Source organism: Urocitellus parryii (genome assembly GCF_045843805.1).
Source record: "Urocitellus parryii isolate mUroPar1 chromosome 12 unlocalized genomic scaffold, mUroPar1.hap1 SUPER_12_unloc_3, whole genome shotgun sequence".
Classification (NCBI taxonomy): domain Eukaryota; kingdom Metazoa; phylum Chordata; class Mammalia; order Rodentia; family Sciuridae; genus Urocitellus; species Urocitellus parryii.
The window spans coordinates 1,558,242-1,571,639 of NW_027551760.1; the positions used below are offsets into that span (position 1 = coordinate 1,558,242).

Sequence of the window (13,398 nt, forward strand, 5' to 3'; positions counted from 1 at the left end):
ATGCTTACAAATGGGCATTCAGGGAAGCGTTGGATGGTGGGTGAATTCATCCACTTGCCCTGGATGAATCCACTCATGGATGAATACGCGGAGGGGAGGTGGTATCCATCAGAGGTGTGTTGGGCATGGACATGGGAGGACTTCAGCAGGGTGGTGCCCTGGAGAACTCTATTGTTTTCTAGGTTCGCTCTCCTTCCCCTTGTTTCTCATCATGAGCTGTCTGCTTGGTACTTGTATTCTGGTTCTTGTTCTACTTCTGGCTCTTCTTTCTGTCCTGCATCTTCTTGTAGTTCTTTCTGGGTCTTTTTCTTGTTCTTACATGATTCCTTCTTGTTCTTCTTCTTGTGTATCTCTCCACACCCTTCCTTCTGTTTCACCTCCTCCTTTTCCTTCTTCTTCCTCCTGATCTTCATCGTGTGATCTTCTCCCCACTCAGGCTTGTCCTCCTTCTCCTTCTTTCTCTGGCAATGGTGGGGCGTCCACGAAGAGCTCAAATCTATCACACTCTTCTGCCCAGATGCAGCCTCTGTTCAGTAGTCCAAGATGAAATCAGTTCTCAATCAATGGCCGGGAGTAAAACCAAGACCAAAGACAAGTGACTTCCTTTTTTTGTCATTGTCACAGTCAGGAAAGACTTCCTAACAGACACCGTATTCTGGATAGGCTTCTACCTGTGGTAGTCAGCACCTCATCTGGACCAGGATTGCTAAAATAGATTCCACCTCCAAAAAGCTTCCCCAATGAAAACAAGGTTTTCAAAATCTAGGAGAGGGCCAGCATCACTGCCACCCTCCTGCCATAAGGCATAGATTCCATCACACCTAGTGGATTCCAGGCCCCCCGTAGTCCTCTCTTTTGACGTCTGTTACACACAAACCTCCCCTGGTCTGGAGCCTGCTCTCAACTGATACTTGGGTTGAAAGTGTTTGCTTCTGAAATCACCTTCGTAGACTCTCAGTTTTGTAATTCCTATTGACTGGCTTATTATTATTATTATTATTATTTTTACTAGAGATTGAACCCAGAGTCACTTAAGCACTGAGACACATTTGTAGGCCTTTTTACTTTGATTCAGGCTCCCCTGAACCAAACTCTTGCCTCTGGAAGCTCAGTGCGGGCCTGGTTGTAATGAGGTACTTGACTCAGCACTGGCAGTCACTAAGTTTCTGAGACTCTTTTGAACTTCTGATCCTCCTGCACAGCCTCCCAAGCACTGAGATTCCTAGCCACTGTTACCTTGCCCAGCTCCTTGGACTATTTTGACCTCAGTCTTCCTCATGTGTAAGACAGAGCTAAGCGAACTCACTTAGTGTGTGAAAATGGTAAAACTGACCATAATGCCCTAAAGATGGTGGGTTCTATTGTGGACAGGTTGGGATTGTGGAGGCTAGGAGTGTCTAGCTCACAAGAAAGGAAAGAGCACTGGCATTGTTGACAGATCAGCATTGTGGCCTATGATCTTCGGATGCCCTTCTTTGATGCTGGCAGGAATAATAACCTGGCCATTCTGATATCTTTGGGAGATGGACACCCAGGCACAGAGGACTTGGAATTGTTCCAAAAACAACCCAAACAGGCTGTCCCCTGGCCCTTACTTACTCTCCACTGAGTCCTGTTCCCAGTTGCTGCAATCCTGACATTCCTGTGACTAGGCAGGACTTCTCCTGTCCTGGCCATGGATTGGGACCTGTGCTGCGTCAGTCCACATCAGTGCTGATTCCATTTGTGGCCCGTTTTTTCTTTATCCTCATTTGAAGGCATCCTTATCAGTGAGCTATAAACCAGCTGCTGATTGATTGAGCCCTTCTTCTTTGCCCCTCATGGATATTAGCTTTGCAATGCCTGCCCAGGCTCAGGGCAGGACACATTTAGGGAGGTCTAGCAGCCCCCTGGGGCCTCTTTGAGAACCTGCAGATTTGACTCGAGCATCACTGCAGTTGGTCTCCTGCACCAGGCCCACCACACTCTGGCTGTTCTGGGGGCCAAGGCCCACTTTCTCTTGTCTGTGAGTTATCCTGAGCCCACTGTGGATCATGTCTCCCAATTATCTGATTGTCACACTTATTCTCATGCTGAGAGACCATTTTGAGCAGCTCAAAGTCTTCTGGATTTGTGTTCTTGAGAAAATAGTGGTCAAGGCCCTGTGGATGATGCCCGTAATCTTCTCCTGGCAGGTCACCTGGATCAGGATGAGAGAAATTTCATCAGAGAACTGATTCTGGAGGAGCTACACAAAGGACAGTGGTCAAGGACATTCAGGAGATACCTCAGCTATATATACAAGGGCACAATCTTGTTATCCTGCTACCTGAGTGTGGTTTCCATATACCCCCTGGGTTCTTACAATGTGCTACTAGAACAATCCTGGTACAAATGTTTGCCTGAACCTGCCATCCCCCTCCCCCTGGGGAGCCACATTCCACTCAGGTCAAAGGAACAAACTGCCTATGCACAGACACTCTCATCTCACTGAGATGACAGCAATGGGCCAGGGACCTGCGCACCAAGTGTGCTCTGGGATGCAGGCGGCCTTTGTGGGTGGAAGAGGCAGATGCACTGAAAATTTTGGTCCTGACTGCCACTACACAAAACAGACTCAGATACAAGGGTGTGCACTTGAGTGCTTCATGATAGCCTTGAGAGGCCCTGGCCTCTGAAAGCTCGGTGTGGGTCTGGTTGTAATGATGTACTTGACTCAGCACTGGCAGTCACTGAACATGTCTCCTCTGCAGCTGGACACCTGCAGCATTAGCGTGTCTACTGCACATCCATAGAAATTCTGCCAAGAACCCCTTTAGCTCCCTATTCACATACATGCAAAGGCTGACATTCCGAAGCTTTGGCATGATCCCCAGGTGATCCCGACCCCAAATTCCCACACCTAGTCATGCTAAGGAGGTTCCCTTCCCTGTCAACAGCAACACATCCCCTCCTACACATGTGACAAGTCACTGCCACCTCCTCTGCTCCAACCTCACTCATTGAGAATACCAAGTTCTAGGCACTGCAGCCTGCACCCTGGACATATCTCTGCCTTCATCTGTCCTCAGCACTTCCGTCTGCACTTCTGGCCTGCAAAACCCACAATACACAGGCCCACTCACCCCTGGCGCTGGGCATGCTGATGCTCTCCCTCCTCAGGTCAAGCCCTTAAGACGGACCTCTCTCTTCTTAATTTCCCACCATAGCCCCAGGGTTGGCTGTGTCTCCTGCCTTCCACCGTGTGGACACCCAGGAGGCAGCCCTGCTGTCGGGCTTACCAGGATGCACTTTGTCTCCCTCAGGCTCTGTCCCTCTAGGAGGACGTGAACAAAGCGGCTGTCTTCCACCTGCTCGCTGGAGTGAAGCAGTGAGGAGCTGCTACTCGTGACTTTTCTCTTAGAGTACTCATTGCTTTGGGTGGCCTGGAGCAATGGTCTGGCCGCTGCAGAAGAGGTGCTGCTTGAGGCTGGTGGGATCCTGGATGTATTCTTAGGAGACTCCAAGAACTGCAGGGTATGACAACATCAGCAAAGCCCAGCAACTGAACCCCACCCCAGCCTGTCAGTTGGCACTGTGGGTGTTCTACAACACCCATACAGAAGCTGAGGTGCTTGTCACCTTGGAGGATGTGGAGTGGCACTAGGAAGAAGGTGGGTGTTTACCTCCTTTTGCTTAACCTTGAACCACTTGCTGGCGGGTCTTTCCCTCAGGATAAAATGGTAGTTCACCCTGCCATTCATAGCATAATACACATTTCCATCAACAGGGATCCTCAGCTCTGGAGAGAGAGGGGCACAGGTGTGGTAAATGGTACTCAAAGAGTACTCAACAGAAAATCCCCCCCATAACTGAGAGTTTCTGCCAGGTCAGACCTGAGAAACAGAACTGAGAGCCCTCTAACCTAGCTACTGTTCCACCCAAGACTACCTCAGTGATTCCTCCCTGAGGACCCACTATGCACAGGATCTAAACTAAAGGAACACCTTTCAAGGAAAAAGCCCTTTGCACCTCAGAACCTCTCACTTCAGGCTGAAAGTTCCAAAGAGACAGTGCTAGAGTTTGCATCTAGATTCAAAGACTTATGTGGTAAAGATTTTCTCCCTGGTGCAGCAATGATCACATGTGAGTTTTGGGGGAAGACTTGATGGTGGGTGCTTTGAACTTGCCAGTGGATTAATCCATTCATAGATGGATATGCTAATAGGAGGTGATATAAATTGGAGGTCTGTTGGAATGGAGGATGTCCACAGGAGGGCTGTCCCTCAAAAATAATATGTTTTTTGAGTTCCTCACTTCTCCATTTCTTTACATCATTATACATCATTATAATTCTGATCACATTTTAATTCTATTTATCATTATACTTCTTGTTCTTCTTATGTTTCTCCTTCTTGTTCTTTTTCTTCTTTTTCATCTTCTCTGAATATTCTTTTTCTAGTCTCCTTCATGTTCTTATTCATTGTCTCCTCCTTCTACTCATTTTCCTCTTCTTCTCCTCCTTCTTCTTATTTCTCTCTTCAACTCCAGTTTACCAAGCTGTGAAGAGTTCTATTCTACCACACCCTTCTGCCTAGATATGGCCTCTGGTCCTAAATGGAGTCAGTTCGAAATGAACGGAAAGATTGGAAACCAGGTGTCTAAAAGACATGATTCTTCATTGAACTGCTCTTAACGTGTACTTATCACAGTCATGAAAGGCTGACTAAATAGATACCCTGTGGTTGCCTATCCTTTGATAGAAGACACAGATTCCTATCTTCTTTTCCCCTCATGGATATTAGCTCTGCAATGCATGATCAGGTCGATGGGAGGACACATGTTAGAGAGGTCCAGCAGCCACCGGGGCAAAGTTAAGTACCTGTAGATTTATGCCCCCATCACTGCAGTTTGTTTTGTGCACAACTCCCACCACACTCTGCCTGTTTTTCAGGCTAACGCACACTGTGTTTGGGCTGCAAGTTATTCTGAGCCCACTGTGACTCATTGCTCCACACCATCTGATTGTTCCACTTTTACTCTAATAGTTTGAGACAATTTGCAGAAGCTCAAAGTTTTCTGGATCCTCTTGCTGGAGCAAGTGTTCATCTAAGGCCCTGCACACTCATCAACAATACCAAGGTCCATAGAGCGCAGCCTGCAGCCTACATATTTCTCTGAGTCTTCTCAACCCAGCACTTTCTTCTGCACTCTGGCCTGCACACCCCAAAACACATAGGCCCACTCACCCATGGAACTGGGAATCCTGGTACTCTCCCACCCCTCAAGTCAAGCTCTTAGCACTGGCCTCTCTCTCTCTTCTTTATTCCCTGCTCTCCTTCCTGACCTTCCAGAAGCTCTAATTCAAGAAGTCAGGCCTGGTCCAAGGTGTTTGCTGTGGAGTTGGTCTTCCCCACTGTGGGCTCCCAGGAGACTCCCCTGCTCGAAGACTCACCAGGATGCTCTTATACTGTGTTGTCCTTTGGTCCTGCCTCCTACCCACTTGTTGTACAGGGGCCGTGAGGAGTACCTAGTGGAGACACCTGATCTCCTGGACTCCAGCTCTGGATGACATGCTGTTGCTGCTCCTTCCCAGGGCACTGGAGCCATTCCTGGAGAAGGCTCTGGCTCTGGGGTTGGTTTAGGAGCCTTCATTGGAACTGAGCTTGTAGCTAGAGGAGAAAAGATGCCAACATGACTACCTTGCCCTGAGCTTCATACAAACAGACAATACCCCTGTCTGCCAGGAAGACCTCAGCCCCTGAGCCCACAGGGGCCTCTTTGCAGACAGGGGCCATTGCCTGAGTGGATAAAGGCTTATCCTTGTTCCAAGCCCAACACCAGCCATACACATCCCACCCAGTGGGGAAAAAACCTGGACCTTTCTTCATCTACCCTTATGTACCTCTCCCAACCCCTCCCAGGCCTCCTGGCTCTCAGGCTCTGCCTCAGTTGACTTCCCATCTTCAATCTGGGCCAGCAGGTGGTGTGCTTGGTGCTCCAGGTTCAAGCCACCCAGGAGGAGCCGCATGTATGGCAGCAGCAGCTGGAGAATCAGAGATCCTGGAGGCTGATGGGAAGCCTCAGTGTACAAGTCCATCCAGGTACCTGGGAAGGAAGGTGTGGCACTGTGGGAAGGCAGGTGTGTGGAAGCCTGTTCTCTCCTACCCTACAGCCTCCAGTAACAAAACTGTAGACCTGGACTTCTGAACCTTCCCTGTCTTTGCACAGACCAGTCCACCCCAGATAAGACATAGTGGCTGTACAGGCAGTGACAGGACAGGTCTCTAGGCAAAGAAACTACATGGAAAGGAACATTAGATCCATGGTATGACCAGCTCTGCCCTCCTCTGGACATATGTCTGACACTTTTCTCTTTGCTACATGCTCTCCAACCTGGAATTCAACCTCCAGAAGTTATCTGTCTTCATGCCCACTATTATCAGGGATGCAGGGTTGCCTCCTCTCCTGGCTTGGGCTGCCATACTACTTTATTCTCTTGAGCTCTCACCAAGTTCCTTGGAGAAGCAACTGATCTCTCTTTTTCAATAAGTGAAGCCAACATCTCTGTGGCCCTGGAGGAGGACAGAGGAGTGTAGTCTGACTGGGATTGGCTATGGTGGGATCAATTGTCATAGGAGCTTCCTCTGAGGCCAACATCTCCTCTCAGTTTCCCAGAGGACCATGACTCTACCTACAACTCCCTGCCTTACCCCTCCTACTGTTGAAGCCCCACACCTTACACCGCATGCAGGAAACAGAATTGGGGAGAACAGTCTTTTCTCAGCCTTCCCAAGTCAAATCACCTTGCAGGTCCCTATTCTGGAAACAGGAGCCCACCCTCTTGACCCCAAGCCCATTCCATGTTGAAGTTGGTCCAGGGGTCCATCATAGTCACCGAAGAGGACAACGTGAAGTTATGCCTCATGGAGTCAGGGATGCAGTCACATGTAGGATATGTACTTATGGCACCTGTGGCTTCAGGCTGACCCCCATGAAAAGGGACACAATGGCAGAAATTTTGACCCCATTTTTCACTGAATTATGCAACATGCCTGGAAACATGTTTTCACGCAGTGAGTGTTTTCTCCATGCTCAGTGGTGAATGAGCCCAACCTGCTGCTTCCCACGTATCTCTCTGGGCCTGGGAGCTGCCATCTCCAAAGGCCCTGTCCAGCTATATCTCAGATAGGAAGTTCTGACTCACTATGGAACCTGGCACATCCTTTATTAACACTAAATGCTTTGCTCAACACCTGAGTTATGAGATGCCCCTGGCACTGAGCTTTTTCATACAAAAAGAAAATATTATACCAGACAAAACCCCAGGCCTCTCTGAGTCCACCTGGGAATGAGCTCAGCACACACCTTTGAGCTGTGGTGCCCAGGGTTGGAGACTGCCCCACACACTTTGGTGACCAGCTGGAGTCAGGATGGTCTCTCTGCCTGAGAGGGGAAGTTCACTCCCCTTGCAAGGCTGTGGCAGGCACCTCCAGGACTCCTCCCATTCGGGGCTGACATTCCACTATGAGTGTGGTCCTCTATCTCACTAGGTATCACAAACTTTTGGGTCCCTGAGAGGTACATGGCAGCCCAAAGACCCAGGCATGAGGGGGCTACACACTTGGGCTTGGTGGTCTGGTGCTTACCTTGGGAACAGCAGGTCCAGCACCTGCTGGGTGGGGATGAAATCCCAGTAGATGAACTCCAAGTTGCTGCTGAAATCAAGGTTCCTCCCACAAATGACAGGCAGGAGCTCATTCCTGAACTGGTCCTGCCTGTAAGGTTCAAGGCTCTCTACCCTGCAGGGCTCATCCATGTTCTGATCATTTTTACCCTGGGTTAGGACCAAGAATGGTGGGTTCAAAAATGGAAATGGTGACAAACAGAAAAATGACTTGTGCCAATACACTAGAGTCAAAGCACAATGGGACAGTTCCCATCAGTACAAACACAAACACACACACACACACACACACACACACACACACACACACAGAGTCAGAATAGGAGTCCTGGGCCATTCATCAGGGATCAGACTAGACGGCCTGCTGGGCTCACCTGCCCTGTGCTACTCACTGTTACTCTTGAGCTCCTCTGCGACAATCGCCAGAGGCTCTGGCGTCTAAGATGAAGCCTCACCCAGTGTTCCCCCAATAGGGCAAGGTGGCCCCCCTGAGATTCCTGGGGGGGGGCTGAGGCTCGGCATGGTTTGAAACCACAGGAGAACATCCTTCTCACTCCAGTGTCTCCAATCAAGTGAGCTCGGATGTCTTGGTTAGTGAAGCGGGTGCCTGGTTACTGGTTTCCATGCTCTGTTTCATCCATTATCAAGGCAATAATATCACGTCTTGTGGTGCCCATACCTGAGCCTCCTTTTCTCTTAAGACCACTTTCAAAAGCCCTATGGGCTGCTGATTTCTCCCCTGTACCCACCCATATCAAGTTTAGCAAAAACTTCCCAATTACCTGCACCAGCCCCTACCCAACTTGGCTGCCACTAGAGTTCCAGCTTTGAGGATTAACAACTGGATTCACCAGTTCATCCTTCTCACCAGCTGTGTGATCATGGTTCCATCAATGTGTCACTCATGGGCTCCCCAGTGTCCCTAGCTCTTTCTAAAAATCAGTGTAGCATCTAGTTTCTAGGATTTATTGGGCACATTTGCCATAAGAGCCTGCATTATCTCTGAAACCAGAGATGGGACTCACAGGTGGCTAAAGCTCAAAACTTAGAGATGGGAGAATCACAAAAAGGGGGAGAGACAAAGAATGCACCTCAACTCAATCAGGCCTGTGTTTCACACAGGGACTTGGCAATGTCAGTTCCCTTTTGGTTGTAATTCCCACTCTGAACCATAGCAAGGTTGAGGTGACTGAGATTCAGAGGCTGTCCCTTTCTGGCATAGAGCTTCCCAAGGCTTCTCCTAAGATTTCAAATTGCCCAAGTGCTTCTATTCAGTCTAGCGGTTGGGGGCATCAGAAAGATTCCATGGTACCACAGTATCCTGCTGCCCAAATCCAGTACACTCCTCACCTCAAGGGGGCTCAGACTCTGTCTCTGAAATCATGGGAATGGAAGTGGGCACAAGTGATGGGATATCATCTCCAAGATTGAGTTGTGCAAAGTTATGACTTCTCTCTGGATCCCTGTCTCCAGCACCACGCTCTTTATTTCATCTTAAATCCAAGCAAACAAATTTGATTTAGCATGAGATGTCTATGGACACACCCCTGTGATAAAGACAGGACATAGTCCCATCCTCCCATTAGAAAAGCACTGAGGCTCAGCCAACATGGATCCCACCAGGAACACAGGCATGAACTCAGACTCTGATCCTCCCAGCTGAGCCTCAATGGAACTTGGAGTCCCAGCCTCCTGAGACAAGGAAACAGAGGTGCCTAGCCGAGCCACCTTGGATGCAGGTGCACATAAACAGAACTCATCAATGCCTCTTGCTCTCAGTTGTGAGTAAGAGGGGAGGTGGTGTTTCACAACCCTGGACATCAAGTGCAGTCTCCAGGCTTTGGGGTGTGCCTTGGCCTCTGTCTATCTGCCCAGGCCCTCCAACCCACACTGGCCTCTTACCCAACCTCCTCCTAGGGCCAAACTCAATCCTGCCTCTCAATTTCTGCTGCCTTCCCCAACACACTGCTCCCCAAATTGAGCAGGGCTGGCTCTCTGTTATAATGCTGGTGCCAGCAGGAATGCCACCCCACTGACATAATTCTGAGTCCCAACCTAGGCACTCCAGCTGTCTTTGCCACACCTGGCCTGTTTGGGCTCTGGCTCTTGCTCTTTTTCTTTCAAGTGCATTTGTTTTGAGATTTTGTATCTCTCCAGCCACAGATCTGCAGCTACAGCAGGGTAGAGCTCATGAGGGTGACATTCTGAGCCACATCCAATCCCATCAGGACTGTTAACTGGGGTGATGCTGGAACACAGTGATGAGTGAACACATGGGAGGTGGTTGGACCCACCTTGCCTCTGAGTGGTTTCCTTTCAGGACAGGAATGTAGGGATGGGAGCCCCTGGCGCGGGATGCTTTGCACAAGGCGTGACCACGGGCTCTTTCCTGGCAAAAATGGCTCCACTCAGCATGGAGAGCACTGTCACTCCTGGTGGCTAACAACAGCCCTGGACCCCAGAAAGGAACCCACACTCAAGACCTACACCTGAGTGTGCGTGTCCTCGAGGAAATGAGGTCTCCTGATCCCAGGTGCAAAGGGGTAAGTCCTCTAACTCCAGGGGCCATGAAGGGACATCTGAGTTTCCCTGTCCTTCTTTCCCTCTCTGAACCCAGGGTGTCCTCACACTAACCACAGTTAGGACCCTGGCCTCATTCCCCAGTGAGGATCATTAGGCTCCATAAAGGACAGTCTCTAAGATGCTCAGTGGACCAACACCCTCTGCACAACCCATAACCCTATTCACCCAAGAGGCAAGAGGATTTCTATTCAGGAAAACCAGGAAAGGGAGAGCCTTTCTCAAGGACACAAGGACATTAGTGAGTGAGGGAGTGATTAATGGATGGAGAACTATTTCCACCACCAACTTCCAGGAGCATATATGGCCCTTTGGGCACAGGTCCGTACCCTTTTTTTCCAATCAAGAGAAGTGAGGCTGCCTTCTAGATGGCACCTCCACACTAAGGGGGTCTCCTACTTCTTCCACAGGTACATAGTGGGCAATGGGCCTCCTACTATGTGAATCTGAGAACATTCTGTGGGCATCTGTAGCCTTTCAAGACCCTGGAAACCATGCACCAACAGAGCATTTCTGCACATCAAAACAATCACCCCGAGTGAGAACTCTCCATTCCACTCTGTACTATGCCCTGCCATCTGTCCAACCCCTCTCCTTCCTGTTTCTTGATTATACTACCATGGTTCCCACACATGGATGCCAGGGTGCTTGTGGCCCACCCCAACCATTTGTGTGCCAGGAATAAATGACAATGGGGAATGTGACTGGGAAATCTGGATGATTGAAAGTCCCACTCTCCAAGTTTTCATCTTCAGCATAATGAGTTAGAAGGGGACAGGAGGTCTCTGCCAGGTAGAGATGAGTGGAAAATTACTGAGCCTCAAATAAGTGCCTGGGATTCTGGGTTCAGAGCTGGCTTTAGGTGGAATTGCTAAGGGACCAATGTACTCTATGCAAAGGGACAGTGGATGCCCTCAGTGTGGACAGGCAGCTGTGCTGTTTAGAGCTCTGGGATATCCCAGGTGTGTGGAGGTGGGGAATCCACGCGCCATCCCAGGCTGCTCCTGAGCACCTCTACCTGGATTCGAAGCTTGTGACTTTGCATCAGAGTCATCACATCAATGTTTCCGGGCCTCCACCCCAAAAGTGCTCTCAGAGACACTGAGGTTCTGTTGGCTCTGGACTTGCCCTTTCCTCTAGGATCCTGTTTATTAGGAGGTCACACCAATTTTCAATACATAGGCTGGGCCCGCTCAGATCCCAGGAGAATCAGGCATTGCTTCTACTTGTAGTCCATCATGACCCACGACACAATGCCTGGCCACACAAATCCAGAGTCCTTTATGCCACAGACAGCCCTACTCCCGGCTCAGGACACATCCTCCAGTCAACAACAGAAACCACCAGGCACAGGGCCTTGGTGTATACTGGCCTGAAAAGACCTGGGGGTCAAAGACCTGGGGGAGGAGGGAACCCCCAGGCTGGGTGGGACCCAAGACCCTAGATCCTGGGATACAGCTGCCCACTGACATGAACAGACAGCTTATGTGCACACAGTCAGTACTGCTGTCACTGAGAGGCCAAATGAGATACCAGCAAACCTGGCAGTGGACCTGGTATACTCAGGAGTTGGGGTAAACTGCATCCATTGAAAATGTTGGTGTTCAGAGAAAGACAAATTTTCTAGAATTTCACTTGTCTCATATTCCTGATAATCAGGTTTATAAAAACATAAAGTATAATGTTCTTTTCCTGGGCCTGGGGAGGGGAGTAGGATTCAGTATTAATGGCAAGAGTATGTCAACGTAAGTTCTAGAGATGGATCGTGGTGATGGCTATCAACAATATGAACATGCTTAATGCTACTAAACTGTATACTTCAAAAATGGTTCAATTACAAAATGGATGTTGGTGTAGATTACCACAATGTAAACATTAGAGAGATTGCTGATTTACTTGTCTTCAGATTGTTTGTGTTGTGATAGCAGAATACAAGAGCACAGATTTTATTTCTCAAATCTGGAGGCTGGATGTCTAAGATCAGGGGCCAACTTCTGAGGACGTTCTTGTTGTGTCCTCCTGGGGCAGAAGGTAAAACAGGGACAAGGGCTGCTTTGAAAAGCCCCTTCCCAGGGAAGGAGACTCCATGGCCTAAGCACAATTTCAAGTTCCCAACTTCTAGCACATCGTATCAAAGAGACCAAATAGAATGACAGCCCATGCTCCCCAGAACATCCCAACTTCTTGGGATGACTCAATTTCTGCAAGTTTACAAGTCATGATTTTGGATAAGAAAAGAGTTAAGCTGAACACATGGGGAGAGGGCTCCCTTCTCTGCTGCTGCTTGCAGTGTTGCACGTGGCCTTACAAGTCATCACTGAGGTTCTGCACAACAGCTCCGACTGCCCTCCTACCCCATCCCCATGGGGCTGACTCACACTCAAGTCCAGAAATCAGAAATGTCACAGGAAATCCATGGGAGATTTGTTCAAAGACCACTGAAAACACCTCAGTTCACACATGCTCAAGTCTCTTACAAAAATGGCAGAACAATGCATATCTTCTTCCTGTATTGTTTACATTATCTCTACATGACTTCTGACACCTAATACAATGAAAGGGCACTATAGTTGTCTGTCTTACTACATAATCTAGGAAACAATGACGGGAGAAGTATCTGTCCATAGAGACACAATTGATTTCCTGATATTTTTGATTTGCAGCGAGTGGGGACTTTGGATGGAGAAGGATGGTACAGGGCCAACTGTTCTTTCTTGCTTTGCATTGAGGGGAGAAAACAATGAAGCCAAGACCAGGGCTTAAAGGAGCTAATATCCTTCAAGTCACCATCTGGACACATCTGACCTTCAGTCTGGAAGACTTTCTGGGAGAGGATCCAAGGACTTGCCTACTGTGGAAGGAATCCAAAAGAATAACTTACTTCAAAGGGTGTCAAACAAACACTGATCTTTTGGGAGGGAGGGAGTCAGTCCAATTGACTAGACCATGTTTACAGGTCAGAGGGTGGGTTCCAATGCAAAACACTGCAGAGTCCCATGGAGGACTCTGGAGAATGTTGGTGATTCAGAAAATGTGTGAATCCAGGGGTCACAAGGTCCTCTCAGACATAAGGAAGGAACCTGCCATGACAGGAATTAGGACAACAGATACCAGGAAGCCTCACTGGGGAGAGATATGAAGAAAGGCAAGTGTACTGGATAGAATAGTTTCCC

General features: G+C 49.0%; 1 protein-coding gene across 1 annotated transcript in view; it reads right to left on the reverse strand.

Annotated features, from left to right (window-relative positions):
* Positions 1 to 209: 209 nt before the first annotated feature.
* The window catches only part of LOC144251281 (uncharacterized), an 85,027-nt gene continuing 71,838 nt past the window's right edge, over positions 210 to 13,398 (reverse strand). Inside the window, exon 13 of the mRNA XM_077794323.1 lies at positions 210 to 461. Within this exon, the coding sequence (XP_077650449.1) occupies positions 210 to 461 (252 nt within the window). The remainder of the gene's footprint in view (positions 462 to 13,398) is intronic.